Genomic DNA, 19,775 nt, shown 5'->3' with positions numbered 1-19,775 from the left:
TGCCCCTCCCCCTCCCCTCTCCCCAGTGGTAGCCACTAACTAGTTGTTCTCTGTATCTGTGAGTCTACTTTTTTGTTATATTCACTAGTTTGTTCTATTTTTCAGATTCCACATATAAGTGATACTTACAGTACTTGTCTTTCTCTGTCTGACTTACTTCACTTAGCACGATACCCTCCAAGTCCATCCATGTTGCTGCAAATGGCAAAATTTCCTTCTTTTTATGGCTAAGTAATATTCCACTGTGTATATGTGTATATATACATGTGTATATATGTATATATACCATATCTTCTTTATCCATTCATCTATTGATGGACACTTCACTTGCTTCCGTGTCTTGGCAGTTGTGAATAATGGGAAGCAGTTCATTTTTACTGTATCAGTGGTTGTGGGTTGGACAGGCAGCTTCTGGCCCTCACCACAGGGTGTGTGACGGCTGTGCTCTAGGGTGCCCAGCTGCAGCTGCTGCATTTCCCCCTGGGTCAGGCTTTAGGACCATCCAGTAGGGAGAGAGGAGTAACTCCTGGACCCTCACAGCACCCTGGGCATTGGGCTCCAGGTCAGTGTTAGAGGAGCTAAGGCCCTCCCCATGCTGCCTGCCCCACCCCATGTTTACTGAGAGATGTGACTAATCAGGATATGAGAGGAGGGGGTAGAATGGAGATTTCAGTGTGGGTGGACGTTTGGGTCCTAAGAGTCCCAGAACTAGAGTGGTTTCCAAACTCCACATTCCTTTGTCCTCCGCCCTCCAATCTCCAAGGCACCCCCTTGGGCCCTAAGCAACAGGGGACAGACCTGAATTTGCCACTGTCCCTTGTCCTGTTTGCCTGCTAGTGTCCATCCTGACTGAGCCAGAGACCCCTTTGTTGTCTGCTCACCTTGCCTCCCACCGCCTGCTGAGCTCTGCCTCTGAGAGCAGAGTAGGGCCCAGGAGGCTGTGCATCTGGCCCCCATGCCCGTCTCCATGACCTCGGTGCCTTCAGAATGTGGAGGCTGCCCTGCTCCCGGAGACATAGCCTTCCCGCCTGCCTCCACTTCCCCAGGGTTGACTACCGGGGATAACTCCCTCTGTCTTCTTTCACAACACATTCTAGCAGCTCTGAGCCCCCCTGGGGAAGAGTCTGGTCCCTTTCTCTGCTCAGGCCCTTCCTTGAAGAGTATTCAACTTTCGGCCAGCTTCAGACCTCTTGTGGTCATCTCACCAATCTAACCAGCATGATTCAAACAGACTGGACTTTGCAAAATCCTTAGGCCAAACCGTCTGCCTGTTTCCAGCCCCCAAACAGGTGCTAACCCCCTAGGAGAAGTGTTTGTGAGGAGCCTAAGCTTTTTTCCAGGGGTTCCTCCACCTTGCCTGCTTGCTGCCTCTCCAAAGAGCATCACGGTTTCCTGGAAACATCTCAGGACTCTTCCTCCAGGTGGCAGGAGCCAAGTGACCTAAGCAGGGGGACTGCTTGGAGCCAGCCCTCTCCTCTCTTGGTCCAGTTGGGTACACACTCGCACCTGATAGGGCCTGTGTTCACACAGGGGTTTTCTTCTGCGTGGTCAGCACTGTCAAGGAGAGGAAAAGAGACATGGTGGCGAGATGTTCTGGTTATGGGTTTGATTGACGTGGCAGGATGCAGCTGGTAGCTAGCTCCCTGGTCCGTGAGGTCTCTGGATGTAGAATAACCATACTCCAATCTTTTTCGTATTTTGGCATTTTGTGTAGCTTGTCTCATTAAATAAAACCCAGCTAAGATTTATTAGAGGGCCTGGCCCAGGTACTTTGTTTTTGTTTCATTTTCATTCTGTTTTCTCTCTGGACCTCAGGTAGCCAGTTGACTTAGGAAATTCAATATTCAACATATAGGTAGACCCCCTAGCCTGTGAGCACTGGTCCTCCATATCTGAGGTTCCTCTGTATCCTTGGTTCCACATCACGAGTTCAACCAACTGCAGATCATGTAGTGCTGTAGTATTTACTATTTTTTAAAAACCACATATAAGTGGGCCCATGCAGCTCAAACCCATGTTGTTCAAGGGTCAGCTGTAATCAAATCCATGTTTCTCCCCTGAAGTTTGTGTGTCTTGGGTTTTGTTGAAGACTTTCTTTACCTCAAGGTTGCAAAGATACTCTCTTACGTTCTTCTCCAGTAGCTTTCACATTTAGATCTTTAACCCATCTGGAGCTTACATTTGTGTATGGTGTGAGGTTGGGATTTCACTTAATTTTTTTCTTGTAAAGAATTAGTTTTCCTAATATTCCCTATGTTTTAGTGTTTTTCACTGGATTCTAACACATAGCAGATACACAACCATCCTCTTTATTATTCATAGTATCAGTTTACTTTTAAGATTATGTTATGAATATTCTAAGAGTAAAATTTTACTCTGTCCTAGATAAGAGATGCCGCCTATTTCTATAAGCGAAGCCAGTGCTACGAAGATGCTTTCAGGTGCTTTGAGCAGATTCAGGAATTTGATCTAGCCCTCAAAATGTACTGCCAAGAGGAGCTATTTGAAGAAGCTGCTATGGCTGTGGAAAAGTAGGTGTTTTCTTCTCTTCCTCCCCCACCTGCCCCTACCCCACCCTCCTGTTGCTCCTTGGGGACAGCCTGCCTTGGGTGGTGGTACCCTATTCTTCTAAAGTGACTTGACAATGTCACTCTCCTTGCACTTGAGTGGTAGCCTTGGGGATGGGTCAGGAATTCCTTGAAAGCTTTGATACTGTCATGAGGAAAAGGGGCAGAAGAAGATAAAGGGTGTGTATGTAACCCCACACATGCCTGGCAAAAGAGAAAAGTCACAGGTTGGACAATAAAAGACTGATGTGTGTACAAGCCCCCGTCTCCCTTTTCTCAATAACCACATATCAAATGGAACAGGGTTGTATATCCAAAACCAGTAGCATGCTGTTACGAAATTTAAGGAATTTTTTTTCCTAAGGATAATTTTGCTCTGCATAATTTTTGCCCTACAGACTGACTTTCAAACTTAACTGTCACTTGCTTAGATTCCAACTCTACTCTGCTTCATTAGTTAGACATACAAATGCCTTGTTCCTGTGAGAATAAAGAATTGTATCAGTGTAAAATGAAGCCTTTCTAAAGATGCTAGATAACTTTAGGTCCTATTTTGAGGTTCACATTGACATGTGGGCATTTCATAGTTGCTCTATGCTCTGTTTTGTCAATTACCCATTGGGTGATAGTGAGTTGACACTGGTGTTGCCTGTCATTGCAGGTATGAAGAAATGCTAAGGACCAAGACCTTTCCCATCTCCAAGCTCTCCTACTCGGCCAGTCAGTTTTACCTGGAAGCTGCAGCCAAGTACTTGAGTGCAAATAAGATAAAGGAGATGATGGCTGTGCTCTCGAAGCTGGACACAGAGGACCAGCTGGTGTTCCTCAAGTCTCGGAAGCGGCTGGCGGAAGCTGCAGACCTCCTGAACAGGGAAGGTCGAAGAGAAGAGGCCGCCCTCCTGATGAAGCAACACGGCTGCCTCTTAGAGGCGGCCAGGCTCACTGCCGACAAGGACTTCCAGGCCTCGTGTCTGCTGGCGGCCGCCCGCCTCAACGTGGCCAGGGATTCGGATGTGGACCAGACCAAGGCCATCCTTAGAGAAGCCCTTGAGCTCTGCCATCAGACTAATCAGGCATCCGGCATCGCGGAGGCTCACTTCTTGCAGGGGGTGATCCTGAGAGACTTTCAGAAGCTCAAGGACGCCTTCCTGAGGTTTGACAAGCTCAACCACTCCGCAGGAGCAGTGGAGGCCCTTTCCGAAGCCGCCAGCCAGTGTGAGGCTGACTCTGACAGTGTCCTGGCCCTGGCTCCAGGGGGCTTGGAAGTCCTCCTCAATCTGGTCAGGGCCCTCAAAAGCGTGACCAACAATGCAGAGAAGGAAATGGTCAAGTCTTGCTTTGAGTTTTTTGGGATTTCCCAGGTGGATGCCAAGTATTGCCAGATAGCTCAGAACGACCCTGGACCCATATTAAGAATAATTTTCGACCTGGATGTGAACTTGAGAGAGAAGAAAGCGAAAGAGCATTTCTTGATTATGACGGACCAGGTGAAATTAGCCATCAACAAACACCTTTTGAGCAGGCTGTGTCAAATCACACGGAGCCTCCTTGGGAAGACCTACCCGAGCGTCTGCAGGAGGTTTATCGTCGGCTTAAAGTGTGAGGATGAAGGCTGTGAAGATTTCCACAGGCCTCTGCGACGCTGTGAGGCCAAGTGCGTGGTTCAGACAAAGATACACCTAGTGGCGATCAACGGACTGCTTTTGGAAGCCAAAAAAGTATTCCCCAAAAGCTTAGCTGAAGAACTTGAAGAAATCGATCGTATTTTGTCTAAGGATAAGTATGGCTTTTGCAAATCCTTCCTGAATGTCCTCTTCCCCAAGCATTTCCATCAAAGAGTGTTGTCAGAAAACCCCATGGCGTGCAGAGAAGTCCTCAAGCCGCATTACAAGTCCTTCCGCGCCTACAAGTCTGCCCTGAAAGAGTACGTCCATTTCGTGTTTCAAAACGAACGGCCCCGGAGCCGCCGGGAGTCCACAGACCTGTGGCTGAGCGCCATGCAGGCTTTCCTCCTCTCTGCCAGCTATCCTGAGGAGCTTGAAAAGCTGCTCCACCGGGAGGAGGACAATTACAACAGGGAACTCAAAGCCCTCCAGGCTGACAAAGAGGAAAGGGGAAGCGGGAGGGGCAGCAGGATGAAAGGAATAGAAGGGAAGTTCGGCATGCTGGCGCCCAACAAGGATGCTGAGAGTGCAGAGAAGACCCATTTGTGCTTCATCCGGCTGCTGGAGGATTCCATCCAGCAGTTGTACGTGCACAGGAACCCCGAAGGCTACAAGAGGCGCTTTTTCCGTTTCATGAACGTCCTTGTTAAGAGGTGTAAGGAACCGCTCATCCCCAGCATCGGGAACACAGTGGCCCTGCTGGAGCTCCAGTTCGTCCACTGCGGGGCAGTCCTGGCCCGTCTTTGGAAGAAGGCCATCCTGTGCCTCCCCAAGAGCTACATCGCGCTCTTGCACTACTGGGAGTTCCTGTTCAGCAAGAGGGAGCCCGGGGACGTGTTCGCCATCATTCAGGAGTACAGACCGAAGGACGTGACCAGAGCCATTCAGGCTTTCCAGTTACACCTGTCCTACCTCGTCAAGGTGCTGTGTGGCTGGGAGAACGCGAACTTCAACGTCCTGCTTGATGCCTTCAGTGAAATAGACTATGTGGTCTCCGGGGAGGCGGAGCGGACCCTGGTGCTGTGCCTGGTGATGCTGCTGAATGCGGAGGAGTTTCTGCAGCCGTCCTGCAAGTCTCTCCTGTCCCACCACTTCCAGAAGATCGAGGCGAGCCTGCAGCTGATGAGCACGGACTGCCCGGACCGGGTCCCTGAGAGACTCCTCAGAGTGGTGAAGCGCGTGCTGATGGCAGGCAACGTCAAGTCCGTGGCAGAGGCGCTGCAGGACTTGCTCTTTGAGCGGGACGAAGAGTACCTGATGGACTGCCACTGGCGATGGGACAGCGGGCACCCCAAAGGGGCCGGGGTGTGCGGCCTCTACCACGAGGAGGTCAGACTGAACCGCCTACTCTCCGTGGACCCCGTGGGCTACTTTGCCGAGCCAGAGGGTGAGTTCGGTCAGGACGAGACGGAGGAGCTGGCCTCTGAGGACCGGGACCACCACCTCCTGGCCGCCATCCTCTCGCAGAAGCAGCGGAAGGCTTCCATCCAGCGGAAGCTGAGGAGGACATGCCTGGTGGTGTCCTTGTGCATCAGCTGGAGGAGGAGGGCGGGGGCGCAGACCGAGCGCTTCCAGGAGGAGAGCGGGGAGCCGGTGGCCCGGAACTTCAAAAAGGCCGACGTGGACCGGACCCAGTGCGACCTCTGCGGAGTGAAGTTCATCCGAGGTCCCGAGAACTATTTCAGTCCAGGGAACTACTTTGGCCCGGATCAGGCAATTCAGGGAGCGGCTTCTGGGGCTGAGGCCCTTTCCGGGGCTGAGCTGAACGACCAGGAAGGTCGGGAGAGGAACAGTGAGTCTTACGAGCAGCACATCCGCCTGAAAGGCCACCACAAGCAGCAAGTGGCCTACCAGAAGTACTGGAAATTTTTCCGCGAGAGGGTGGACCCGGCTATTGAGAAAGGCAAGCTGGTGGTGCAGGACATCGAGCACAGCGTGTGGGTCCGCAGCCACCTGGGCTCCAAAGAGCAGAGCCACATGCTGCAGGGGAAGGTCCAGGAGAACATCAAGAGGGTTTCGGATGCGGTGGAGGATCTCTACAGGAGGAAGGCCTGGGCTGACGGTGAGGGTCCTCGGAAGTGGGGCCCAGACGGTCTTACAACCCGGGCTTTGAGAACGCAGGTCCCAGTCGAGTCCTTTGTGCTCCAGGTCTGACCTGCGGATGGTGGAATCTTGGCATTGGCAGAAATACAAGTGAGACAGTGTATTTCCAACTGTAGCAAAGCCCCGTGGTTTGGACCACCCTCCCCCAATTAACAGGGTGTGATTGTCTTGGGCCAGGATAGTTTCCTCTGGAGCGACAGGCAAGAATTTACTCCCCAACTCTATGGAATGGATTTGGGGAGAGTGTTTTGAGTCTTGAGGAAACTCTGTAAGTTTCCCCCATTTATTTAGTCAGTGATCATTTCTTGAGCACCTACTATGTGCTGAGCCCTTGACTGAGATCTAGAGGTGTGGGTAGCTAGTCTCTTCCTTTTAGGAGGGCTCTTATGCCACACCCAGTGGGAGCCTTTAAGAATTCTTATGTAGGCTTTGAATCAGATTTCCTTAGAAAGTACCCCAACTAGAAAGCCCGCCAAATGGGTGGGCAAGTCTGCCCCAAACCTGTGGGTCCTTGCCTGCCAATAGAGAAAGAATTCTCAGTGGAAGTAGAGGGACAAAGTGAAAGTAAATAAATAAATAAATAGAAGAGAGAGAGCTGCTTTATTGCTTAGAGAGAGAAGTAAAAAAAGAAAACCTTAGAGAGGGGAGCCATCAGCTGGTCCAGACAGCTCCAGCCCCTGATCGGGCGGCAGGGTCTTTTATTGGAAGGCTCTGCCATCTTACCTTCATTCCAGTGGTGCCAGTCATCTTCTATTACTGGCTCTTTCCTCCGGTAGAACTCAGCCCTAAAACAGAAACTCTGGCGGGGGATAAAAGAGAACAAAGAGATACTGGGGTATGTCCTTGGGATTGAAGCAGCAGTGGTGGAACATAAAATGTCCTGGTGTTGGACTGTGTCCTTGGAACCAAGAAGCCAGCTGCAGGATAAGAGAAACAACCTGTTTTTTAACAGCTTGGCACTTGCTTTCCCTTGTTCATCAGCCGGAGTCAGTAAGGCTGTCATTACTTCCTCATTAGCCATGCCTTAGCAACACTGGGTGGAAGTTATGTGTAAAATTAGTGAAGTTGTGCATTTTTAAATCATTCTATACTTCAGACACTTCATTTTTTTGTTTGTTTTGTTTTGTTTTAGTACATGTTAGTTGGTATCACTTTTTTTGTTTGCTTTTTCTTTTGGGGGGAAGTAATTAGGTTTATTTAACGGAGGTACTGGGGGTTGAACCTAAGACCTCGTGCATGCTAAGCATGCGCTCTACCACTGAGCTATACCCTCCCCCTCCAGTTTTTTTTTAAATGACATTTTGAACAAAAGCTCCCTTGAAAGACTTGCCATTGGCGGTCTCTACAGTCACACAGGACCGTGTCAAGCTGGCTCTGATGGTAGTTTCTGCTCATGGCGGCAGATGCTTCTCCTCCGGGGAGGCAGAGACATGCTCTTGGGAGACAAGGTTTTGGCTCTAGTACTGAGTTTCCTGGTCCCTGCAGTGACCCCCTCACTCAGGACCCTGGTTCTTTGGTTCCCTAGCGGAGGAGGTCATGGCACGGCTGGTCAACATCCTGATCCCGTCCGTCAGTGATGCGCGGGAGTGGCTGCGGAAAACAGAGCTGCACTTGAAGGAGGAAGGTGAGGAGCCCTTCATCCCAGGGCGGTGCTCTGGGTCTCATGGTTCTTGGTTTTGCTGGGTCCCAGGTCAGTGTGAGGGGCGCTGCCTACGACGTGAGCAGTGGTCACTCACCACCATCTAGGAGCATGGCCCCTGGGTGAGTCAGATTATTGACAACCTAGTGTCTGAGTTCCCCATCTGACTGTGAGGGTTATTTGGGGCTCATGCTAGCTGCTTTCTCAAAAATTTTTGCCACTCATGAGCTGCTAATGAAGTTCCATACAGTAGAACTTCCTGCTCCATATGGTGATTCCCAGGATGGACAAAGTGTCTCCAAGCCATCCCTTGATAAATGTTTGCCTGTGCAAACCACTCATGTAAGTCAGTATTTATTGAGTGTCTGGAATGTATCAGCACTGTTCTGGGCTTGGGGATAGAAAACAAATTTGTGAACAAAACAGACAAAATCATTGGGGAAACATGCATGTGTCTTCCTACGAGGGTTGAAGGCTAGTGTAGAGTGAGTTGGGTTTCTTTCTTGACAGTCAGACTTATCTTGCCAAGTTCTCTGCGGCCTAGAGTCTTCCCTCCTGCTCAGCCCAATGGCTGCCCTTTCTTGGTGGGACCTTATTTCTTCTTCCTCCAAATATTTCACCTGCCCTGAATGCCATTGTGTGAGTCCTTGTAATCCAGATGCTACTGGAAAATCCAGACCCTGGAGCTGGAGGAGACTTGGACAACACAAATGTCTGTGCCAGTGAAAAACAAAAAAATCTTTAAAATATAGCCCCTGGTGGCACTGTGGTTTTTGTGATTGTTTCATAAAGAAGACAGCTGGTATCACAACTCAAGGCTGCAGTCGAGTTTAGGTTTTGTTTGGCTTCTTTTTCATATAAAGGGCCTCTAAAATAAGGCCAGAGGAACTAGCCTATAAAAGAACATTCCAGAGAAGGGTGTTTACTTTGGCTCTGGCTTTTTTTTTTTCTTTAAAATAACGATTACAGAGACATTAGGTTTTACTAGGATGTTATATTTTGCAGTGGAGTGAAAAAAAGAATCATTATTCTGCACTGTATCTGTTTCTTACTTTTTAAACAGGTATCGTTCAGGAAGAGGATTATGAAAATGAAGCTGAGGACTTTGATGAGCTCCAACCTAGGAGGCGTTTTCAGAAATGTGCGAAGCAGAGAAAATACTAACATCCACACAGCTGCTGCTTCCTAAACCTTCAGAACATTCCATCCTGACTTAGAATTCCGCATCTGGGGCAGAAGAGGAAAAGCATGTATATTAGCATAAAAAAGTGGAGGTGGGGTGTCTAACAATGCCTTTGCTCTCTCTTCTTGTTACTTCTCTCTCACTGGTGGCTTAGGGTCTGACTACTCTCTCAGAGCAGGGGCCTCTTTACAGAGTTTTCCAAGTTCAAGTCTAACAGGGCTACTTCCCCCTAAACCAGGCTCAGGTGAGAGGAGGCGCAGCTGGAGGGAACCTTGGGCCTCCTCCCCGCCAGGCCCCCGGGTTCTCCGGCTTGTTTTCACCATGACATGGGTCAATAGCAGGGACGCCCCTCACCTCCGAGTTGCCGCTGCCCTGGCCTGCGAGCCACCCGCCTATCTCCTCATCTCCGTTCACACCGCTGCATCATCAAGTAGTCCAAGTGCTGTGTGTGCCCAGGGTCCCTGTGGGCCCTGCCGCTGGCCACCCCTGACCCCAGGCCACACTGATCATCTCTGGGCCCACTGGTGGCGTCGTCCCTTCTGTTATATGTGTTAGCCTTTTCTCTCTGCGGCAGCTCTTCTGTCTGCCCTCCCTGCATTTTTGGAGACCATTGTCAGCTACCTGTGCAGGTCACAGTGAGACTACCTCAGCATGTAGTCAAGAATCCTCCCAACGTCTTTCCGGCAGCCAGCCTCAGGACCTTCCTTCTAGAAGGAAAGGCTGGGGGATGTTGCCGGAGGTACCCAGCCTGTCTCTCCAAGGTGGTGTCCTCTGCCTTGTCTATGGTGCAGATATTTCAGAAAGTGTTTTGTATGTAGCCTTTGGTGTCTGCTTGTCTTGGGTCTCCCTGGCAAGTTTACCATGCTTATCTGGCTGTTCTGATGAGTTCCTCCCACCCCGAGCTCACCGTGGGGACACCATGACCTGTGGAGCTGCAGGTTGGGGACAGGTAGACAGAGAAGCCAGCCTGACGGTGCCGGTCCTTAGGGATTTGGCTGTGAATCACTGCCCCATGGCTGGTGGGCTCGGAAAGTGGAGTGGGTTGTGGGCCTCTAACATGCAGGACACCATTGCTGCCTCCACTGAGCCATCAGTATGTCCCTTTCAGAAAGCCCTCCTGCCTCTCTTGTGGTCACTGCCCTCCCTGTCCCCCATGCCCCAGCTCGGCCTGGTGCAAAAGGTCAGGCTCGCACTGGTCCATCACTGTTTTGTCATCACAGCAGAACCAGCCTTCTCCCCACGTTGCTGCTGCTTTTGCTGCTCATTGTTTTTCCTTCACTGTCTTTCTAAATGACTCTTTCTCTTTGAAATGTAAGGTTTCTAATTTTTATTAGACTATGGTTCTAATTTTTATTCTAGGTGTTTTTATAAACTTCACTTACCGGGGTGGGGGGGGGAGGAAAAAAATCAAATCTTGCTGTATTATCACATTTTTATAAAATTAAATCATTTCTCTTACATGTGGCTGTCCATTTGTTTATTTCCAATCTCGACTCAGAGAGCAAACGAGTGAATCTTGGAGATGGTTCTTTCTGGTCAGCTGGTAGATACTGACCAGGCCAGAAGTTTGCTGTGCTTTCTGAAACTGAGAAACCCCGGGACCCAGAGACCTGTAGCCGTTTGCAGTGTCTCTTGAGGGCCTGCTCGTGTAAGCTCTTTGCCATTGGATGTTCTCGTGCAGGCAGGGTGTGGACTGGAAGGGGCTTTGTCAGTGCCTCTAACAAGAACATTTCCCTGGGAGGCGGGAGACCTGGAATCGAATCCTAGTCCTGCCCCAGGGAGCTGTTATAACTGGGACAAGTTAGACCCGTTCAACACTCCCTGAGGACACCATGCGGCACCACCCCTGGGGAAATCAGGGTCTGGTGTGGGAGAGAGATGGAGATAGAGGTGTGTGAAGCATGGGTGGTTGCAGCATATGCATAACCCAGCTGGGCCTCGCTTTCTCCTGGGAGTGGTCTGAGATCCCAGCCTGCCCTGACGCAGAGTGCTTCTGTAGGCTGTTGCCACGGGTTGGAACCCCCTCAGGTCTTGGGTCTGTGATCCCAGTGTTTGCCTGTGCTGGGCGAGCAGGACAGCTGAGTCTTGAAAAGCAAGGGTCCAATCTTGTGCTTCGAGGTCCAGGAGGCTCAGATTGAGCTGGATGGTCCCAGTACCTCTCCACCAGTGCTCACCAACAGAATGACCTGGAGACAACCACCCCGCCAGGGTCCTTACAGCATAAGCATGGAGCTTATGGGGAGGAGACCAGCATTTAGCAGCAGGAGCTGTCATTCCCATTGATGGCCTGAGTCCTGAGGCCCAGTCCTGCACCCGGGGCTTTGGTGTCCCAGGTCTTGCCCAGAAGTCCAGGGTGAGGGAGGGTTTCGGGTGCTCACAATGACTCCCAGATTTGGTAGATCACTAGGAGAGCTCAGCGTACACTTGTGCTCACTGCTCTGATTTATTACAGCAAAAGCATTAATACCAAGCACCACTGGCAAAGGAAAAAGGCAAAGGGAAGTCTGGGGGCACCAGCTACAGGCTCCTGAGGGTTCCTTTCCCAGTGGAGTCACACAACATGCTTCATTCCACCCCTCTCTCCCCCCAGCAACTAGCTGTGACAACGTTTGAAATGTGGCCAGTAAGTAGCTTATTGGAGACTTGGCACTCAGGGTCTTTATTGAGGCTAGTTCTGTATCAAAGCCCCAGAGTCTCTGTGGAAAATACCATAAACCACTTGGTGGAGAAGTAATAAAGCATTATTGTTTTAAGCTACTAAGTTTGGTGTGGTTTGTTATGCAGCAATAAGCAACTGAAAAGGGCCTACTATGTGTCGGGTACTATTAGGCATGTTGCATCTGTGCTAAGTCTTAAAACAACTCTCCCAAACAGAGTCCTAATCGCTAATTTATATGTGCGTAAAGTGAGCGGTCTGCCTGAGGTCAGCAAGCGGCATTTTCTGTTGGGAGCCCCTGTTGTTACATAGTTTGCCGTTGGAGGGAAAGGGTTCATCCATCTTTTCCCCTGGCCTGTTAGAGATCCTAGAACCCTAATACTGGTACCTAGTACCCTGAGGGGTCCTAGCACCCACCCCTAGAACCAAGCATTTGTCACCTTAGCCACGTCCCTCCAGGCCCTGACATCTAGCTATCTGTGCAGGCTTCCCCAGCAGCTGAGACTTGGTTGCCAGGGCAACCTGCAGGCAGAGTTACTCTGATCACTTAGCTCCTGGGTTTTGGTGCCCTGGGGACACTGGCAGCCAGCACTCTTGGCCTTAACATTGTGGGGCCTGGGGTGAAAATATAAGAGAGGCCACTCTCCCCAAGCCGTCTCTTCCTGCCCTTTGCTTCATCCTGGACCACGACGGGCCTCTCTGGCACGTGTGGACATTGAAGCCACACAGCCAGGGTCATGACATATCTGTACCCTCTGCTCCCCAGACAGCCGCCCTTGGCGACCTCAGCACATCAGCAGGGAAGAGGCCCAGGGCTGTCTGGGCAGGGTACCTGGGCAGGGACATAGCACGGTACCACTCGTCCTGGTCGTCTCTCCTCATGCGTCTTTCGCATTCAGGGTCTTAGAAGGACGGGAATCTGGCATTTGCGGGTTTTCCAGCCACGACAACATTATGATCACCTCGAAGCCTAACCCCTCTCACGCTTTCACCTGTGCGCATGCGCGCGCACGCAGCCGTGCACGTGCTCGCACTCCCCACCCTCGACAGCTCTCCCTGGCCGCGCGCCGCCGGCTGACCTACGTCTGAGGTAGCTTCAAAGTGTTCCTGGATCAAGACCGTGTCATTGCCGGAAATCTGTGTCCCCGAGGTTGTCCTTCAGGTCCTGAGCCCAAGGAGGGGTAAATCAACGCAGGAGGTAACTGCTCTCCCTCTGCCATAAGTACCTTTCCTCAGCCCTCAGACTGTCTTTACCTGATCCTGTCATTCTAAACATACTTCGGAGACTCCGCCTGTCGAGTGCAAGGCGGGGGGCGGGGGGAGGCGGTCTAGGAGCCATCTCCCCACCCAGCAGCCCCCATAACAGCACAGAGGGTAAGCGTTCACGAGAAGCCTCCCTGTTCAACCTGACAGACGCGCACGCCTTCCCCCGGCGGAGACACCTGGTCTGCCTCGTTCCCACCCACCACCCAGGAAAGTGTGTCTCCACACTTGCTGAGGGGGAGGGGAAGCCATCAGCAAGGTACCAGGCATCCTTTAGGTGGGTTGTTGAGAAACCCGCCTCCTGGTTCTGCACAATTCTAACCCTATTCAGAACCCTAGGTTCTCTGCTGTAAGATGCCGTCTTACCCTCCTCAGTGGTGATGTGACCCGAGTATCTGATAGGACCTTTGTGGGGGATGGGCTGCACTGGGGAAAGGAGAACTGTCGAGCCGAGCCATAAGGTTGAAATCTGACTTCTGATACTGGCTATAGGAATTCAGGCATATTATTTAAAATCTCTGAGCCCACTTGGGCATTTATAAAATGGAAATAATGACACAAGCTTGGAGCTTGGTTGTCATTGCATTATCCTCCCTCCTCCCCTGCCGCACTTCCGTAGAGGGACCAGGAATGTGAAAAGATTCCAGGGATCTATTTCCAGGGCAGGGAGGGGTGGTCATGAAGGATGACGAGCTCTGGGGACAGAGCTGGGTCAGCTTTGTGAGGCCTGGACGGAGGTGGGGACATTTCTAAGAGGGCTTTGTTCCCGGCGGGACAGCCTTCTTTTAGAGACTGAGACTATTTTTAATCCAAGTTTTCATGATTCTGCAGGACAGCTGTTTCAGGGAAATATGTAGGCCATTCTGTGATATTTGGAATCATTGTTTTAAGGTTAGGGAGTGGGATGGGGGAAGTGAATGAGAAAAAACTCCCAAGTTTCTGGAAGGATCCACAGAGAGCTACACCTACCCTGCAGAATTCTGCAACCCAAATTTCCTTTGTGGCCACACTTGGATGTCTGAAGAGGTCGAGCTGATGGACATCTTTTTATTACGCTTCAAGTTGAAGGTCAATGTCTGTCTTTTTTCCATTTTTTAGCCATTCCATTTGCCAAACCCAAATCATGATGGAGAAAAGATTGGCAATGCCTGCATTGGTGAGGCTGTGGGGGCAGGGCACTCGTACGTACGCCAGTGGGAACAAAAGCAGGACGATCTTCCTGGAGGGCATGCTGACAGCATCTATTAAAGTTAAAAATGGACTCACCTTTGGACCCAGCATTCCTATATTTTGTGTTTTTTTAATTGTTAGAATTTTTAATTGTGGTAAAATACACATAACATGCTACTCACCATCTTAATCATTTTTAAGGGTACAGCTCAGTCGTGTTACGTCCATTCACACTGTTGTGCAACCATCACCACTCTCCATCTCCAGAACTGTTTTTTATCTTACAAAACTGAAACTCTGTACCCATTGCACAACTCCTCAGTTCCCCTCCGCCCAGCCCCTGGCAATGCCCATTCTACTCTGTCTATGATTTTGACTAGTCTAGGGACCTCAGATAAGTGGAATCATACAGTATTTGCTTTTTCAAGACTGGCTTATCTCACTTAGCATAATATCCTCAAAGTTCATCCGTGTTGTAGCATGTTGCAGAATTTCCTTCCCTTTTCAGGCTGAATAATACTCCATTGTATGTATATCATCAGCATCCCTACTTTTAGGGATTTATATTAGAGAAACATTCTGACAAGTGCCCAGATAAACGTTCACTTCAGGAGTCTCTGGGAGAGCACAAAATTAGAGACAACTCAAGTATTCAGCTAGGGCATGGCTGAACACTGTGAATGTGGTTCAGGTCCAGGTTTTAGAAAGATGTAAGCGTGTTGGCATGGAACTGTGGCAAAGATTAATTGCTCACTGAAAATTCCAGCTAAAGAGGAAGCTCTATGGTTCAATCCACTTTTGCTTAAAAAAAAATTCTGAATTGGTGGTGGTGACCTTGAGTACTCTGTAAGACTTGGAATTTTAAAAATAGTTTGGAGTCTATGTGTGGTCACAAAAACCAATAAAGATATCTTTAGATATCAAAATGGAGAGGAGCATGGAGACACAGATTTGCTGCTCAAAGAGGTAGTTAGAGGAAAACGTGCTCCATCCACTCAGGTGCTTACAAAGTGATGTTATGTCATGTGTTCCATGATGGTGATGATTGGAGCAGAGTTACCTTGGCTGGTATGGACTTCACAGAACAGAGTAAAGTCAGTTAAGTCGTGCCAGCCACGCTACCCTAGACCAGGTAGCCCGCAGCCAACCTATCAGCTAACTGGAGGTGCACCAGAGAGCCAAGAAAAAAGGAAATGCCCATCTGAGCCCAGCCTAAATCATTCACTCATAAAATCATGACCTAAATAAGTGATTTTAAGTGACTACGTTTTGGGGTTGTTTGTTAGACAGCAAAAACTAACTGACTTCCCAGCTTGCAGCAGTGTGGTATAGTAAATGAGCATAGGCTTTGGTGTCAGACAGACCTGGGTTCAAATCCTGTCTTTGTTGATTATGATCTTTGTGGTCCTGGAGAGTCACTTCATCTAATTCATTGCTGAAACCAGCATAGCAATTTCCACACATAGGTTGTGAGGGGTAAATAAGATCATTCGTATAAAGCTAGAAACCTAGCACTTAGTGCATAAGAGATGCTCTATAACTGAGGTTCTAGCTAAGAACCAAGGTGATTCCTTTTTAAAGTTCAAGGTGTAGGAGGTGCCACCTTTCTTGGAAGCAAATCTTCTGTCACTCATTATGTGTAATTTGCTTTCATTTTTCAGAGGAAGCATTCTTTAAACCATATCTTGACTTTTTCATTACCAGTAACTTCCATTTGCCTTCTTCAACTTCTGTTTTCCTAAAAACGAAGATAAATAGTGTCTGTTCCTGCAAGACATTTGATTGATGTTCTTCTGCACTAGAGCTGTCTAGAGGTCTGAGGCACCAAGCTCTGTAAACATGAGGGAATACAATGAATGCCACCCATGCCTTTAAACAAAAGTTACCATGCTGCCAAGTTCTGTGGAATTATATAATTATCAGTTTTGCTTTGTTAGATAATTGTGCTTTTTCAATGCTTTCCTGAAAATAGCTTTAAAAAAGTCTACATTTTATACCTTCTCTGAAATGTAGGGATAATTTGAGGGGTTTTTTTGGTCCAATTTTCTTCTTCTAAAATACTGCAAGAAATGACATTCTTAACCATGAACCAGAACAAAGTTAGGGCATTTTTTTTCATACTTATTCTCTGACACAGATGAGCCTGTTTCATTTCCCTGAGTCTCATGGTCTCCACCCACTCCCTGTGTAAGTGGGATGGTCTGAAGATTCATGGAACACTTGCAAAATTCTTGAAATTTCAAACTGGGAAGGTTCTATTCAAGTGTGAAAAACAAAGGCAGGGACTACATGCAAGACAGTGGATATCCAGACACAGCCACGGATGCCCTGCTTTCATACTGCAAAAATAGCTATGCTGCCGTTGTTTATTGTTTTTAACATGCTCATTTAGGAATTTATTGTTTTTAAATTTAGACCACTCATGGGGGTTTGGATCGCACCATTTACGAACTTTAGGTTCAAAAACCATCACAATTTTCAAATATTACAAAGCATAACATTGAAAGTCAAGATTAATAGCAATAGTTTCAGATCATCTAGGAGAAGTTGGTTGGTTGGTTTGTTTTTCACCAGTATGCCTAGATCTGCCAGCTTGAATAGCAGGCCAGGCTAACTCTCTAGCTGTTTTCTTTCCTCTCTCCACTTCTATTAAATCACAATTGTAGGCACTCAGAATACCAGCAGGTGTTTGATAGCTCTATTAGTTGCTCTGGATATTGGGCAATTTCATACTGAAGGCCACAGGGCGAATTCTCTAGGTTGACAGTTAGAGCCCCGGAGGGTAAATATTTGAGCCTAGAAGGGAGCACTACCTGCATTCCTGTTCTGCACTCGGTTGACTTGGTCCAGGAAAGAATTTCTTCATGGTCTGATGCAGTGTTTGAATGTGGCTTTTAAACATGCTCAATAATTTTATTTATTTATTTATTTGTCTGTTTGTTTATATTGAAGTATAATTGATTTACAAGGTTGTGTTAGTTTCAAGTATACAGCAGAGTGATTCAGTTACACACACACACACACACACACATTCTTTTTCAGATTCTTTTCCATTATAGGTTACTACAAGATATTCAATATCAGTAATATGATATGGATTTCTTTCTCTGAAGAGTGAAGAAAGTGTTGGGAAAAAAGTCCTTCTCAGTGAGAGAGTCATTTATACCCCAGCTCAATCTCCCTGTGAAATTCTGTTAGGCTATTTATTTATTTTTGATATTTACAACTGTGATATATTAGCTTTGCAGTTATAAGCTCAACCATCTCTAAGATACTGAACGTGTCATTGACACTTGCCACTGGGAATCATAAAAGAGGTCTTTTATTACATTATCAGTGACATGAAAAAACCATTTTTATAATCTCATCCTTATCTCTGTAATTTAATGTAAGCACATTTCTTCTGAACTGCAGTCATACTTGAGTGGGATTCATACAGATCATGCGAAACAGAAGTCTCTTATTGCCTGTTTCTTCCCGCAGCGCGCTGAGAGGGGTAAGTCACTTTGATTTGATCATGTTTGTGATTTTTTCACTGGACCTCCCTGACATGGCCCCACGACCAGAGGGCATGCTGTTGGCCACTGCCTGTCCTCTGCCAGCAGAGCTGTGTGTAGATTAGCCTTCAGGAACAGGCTTTGAACTGTGCAGAAATAATCTCTTTTGTGTCACGAGTGGCTGATGCTCTGTCAGCCCCAACCCAACACTTGTTTTCTGGTTTACAACAGAGGTGCCCCCAAATCTCTCCTCCTGGTCCCTGAATGTCATTGAGCGCTACTCTCTCATGTACATGCTATGCCTGTATCAAGGGTTAGATTATATTTTGCAATGTTGTGTCCCAATCTAGGCTGAAGTAATCTCTACCATACACACACACACACACACACACAATACAGGTTACTCTTTCCTCTTGTATATCCCACTGATTTTACGTGATTTCCTATATTGTCATTTGGTAAGGACTTTTGCCAATAACCCTTTCCCTCTGGGGCATAACTTTGTCCTGGCTGTTGTGGCTGGTTTTCCCAGATGCTTACCCCTGTTTTTGCTGGAAGGAGTGCAAATTGGACTGATGCACCAGAGTCATAGTCTTTTTTTCAGCCATGTATTAGTAACTTGTCAGTTTGATGCTGGATCATGTGACTTATTCTGGGGGGCAGTGGGGAGAATTTGGTTTGCCTGTAACTGTGGTCCTGTCACTGTAATTAGTTTGAGAATAATGAATGTGTAGATGACTTCTTACCACCTGTTTGACAGCTCTTAAGCGTTGGGGTTCAGTAGATTACTGATTCAGTGATGGTCAGATTTCACATCGTCATTGCTTTGATTGTCCTACTTGCTTTTTTAATTTTTTAAATGGAGGTACTGGGAATTACACATGCTAAGCTTGTGCTATACCATTGTGCTATATGCACCCCCAACTTGCTTTTTTCAAACAAACAAAACCTTTCTGACTGTGAAATCACATATCAGTCCTAGCATCATTCACTTGTCCCAGCACAGACAGATTTACATTTGATGCTTCTACTGGAATCTTCACTGTTTACATTTAAAACATTATTCAGAGTTGCAATGTTCATAATATTATTTTCTTTACCACTTTTTGGCCTCTATGAAAGACTTCGTTCAGCTATGAAGATTCAGTGGAAAGAAAGAATATTATCATCCCTTAAGTAAGCAGAGCTGCTGTTAGAAATTTAAGATGCTCTATCAAAACTGCAGGATGAACTTCCAATTCTTTATGCATTAGACACACAAAAAATTGCCCAAGACCATATTGAAAAAATGACACCCAAGTTAGAGGCTATGACATTGTGAGCCATCACAGTCTGGTGGGATCCATTCCAACAGGATTACATCTGCTATGGAGGTTAATGGAAATTCATAGGTATTTTAGGTATTTAAAAAACTGAATTTGTTTGAGAAATTGCTTTAATTCAGGAGCCAGGCAACTTCTTTGATATGATGTCAGCAGCCTAGATACTTTGCTTATATTTCAGGGTCACAATCGAATTCTTCAATACTACATCTTTTAGGAAAACATAATCATGGAACTGTCTTTCATAAGGATATAGTTACTCTTCATTTTAGATTAAATTATAGATTGAGGGGATTCTGAGGTGGGGGGGTCACATCAATCTTACTTGAAATATATCTTACCTTAGTGTCCATCCCTCGTCGTTGTTTATGGTCTTTGTGTCCTCAGTGTCTGGCGTAGTTACTGAACATAGCAGATACTCCCAGTGTGCTCAGCGATTATTCAGTGGATGGATGCGCTGATCGGGCAGCAAGGCGTGGTGGGTGGAGCATCACACACCTGGATTCCAGTTCTGCTTCTGCAGCTTCCTGGGTGTTGTGTAAGCTGGGATGAGCTTCTCAAGCTCTCTGATTCTCAGCTTTCTCAAGTGTTTAAAACTAGGAGATAGCCTCAGAAGAATGGCAAGAGTGACCCTATCTTACAGAGTTGAGTTTTAAGAGCCAACTCCCTTTGTGGAAGGTCATGATAAATAGCTCAGAAATGTTCATCCTT

General features: G+C 47.8%; 1 protein-coding gene and 1 long non-coding RNA gene across 4 annotated transcripts in view; one reads left to right on the top strand and one right to left on the bottom strand.

The window, feature by feature from the left end:
- The window catches only part of TRANK1 (tetratricopeptide repeat and ankyrin repeat containing 1), a 76,989-nt gene extending 67,816 nt beyond the window's left edge, over window positions 1-9,173 (top strand). For all 3 annotated transcript variants that reach the window (XM_015236275.3, XM_015236276.3, XM_015236274.3), the window contains 4 exons: window positions 2,386-2,531; window positions 3,229-6,293; window positions 7,860-7,958; window positions 9,037-9,173. In XM_015236275.3, coding sequence (XP_015091761.2) covers window positions 2,386-2,531; window positions 3,229-6,293; window positions 7,860-7,958; window positions 9,037-9,137 — 3,411 coding nt within the window. In that variant the 3' untranslated portion in view covers window positions 9,138-9,173. The remainder of the gene's footprint in view (window positions 1-2,385; window positions 2,532-3,228; window positions 6,294-7,859; window positions 7,959-9,036) is intronic.
- On the bottom strand, window positions 8,948-12,775 carry LOC140686707 (uncharacterized). The gene is made up of 2 exons (XR_012060520.1): window positions 12,645-12,775; window positions 8,948-9,200 (listed from the first exon to the last, which is right to left on the bottom strand). It is a non-coding gene; the product is annotated as an uncharacterized lncRNA (long non-coding RNA).
- Window positions 12,776-19,775: the final 7,000 nt, after the last annotated feature.

This window comes from Vicugna pacos, chromosome 17 (assembly GCF_048564905.1).
Source record: "Vicugna pacos chromosome 17, VicPac4, whole genome shotgun sequence".
NCBI classification, from domain to species: domain Eukaryota; kingdom Metazoa; phylum Chordata; class Mammalia; order Artiodactyla; family Camelidae; genus Vicugna; species Vicugna pacos.
The sequence above is the reverse complement of the archived record's forward strand: the minus strand, read 5'-3'. Positions and strand labels throughout refer to the sequence as shown.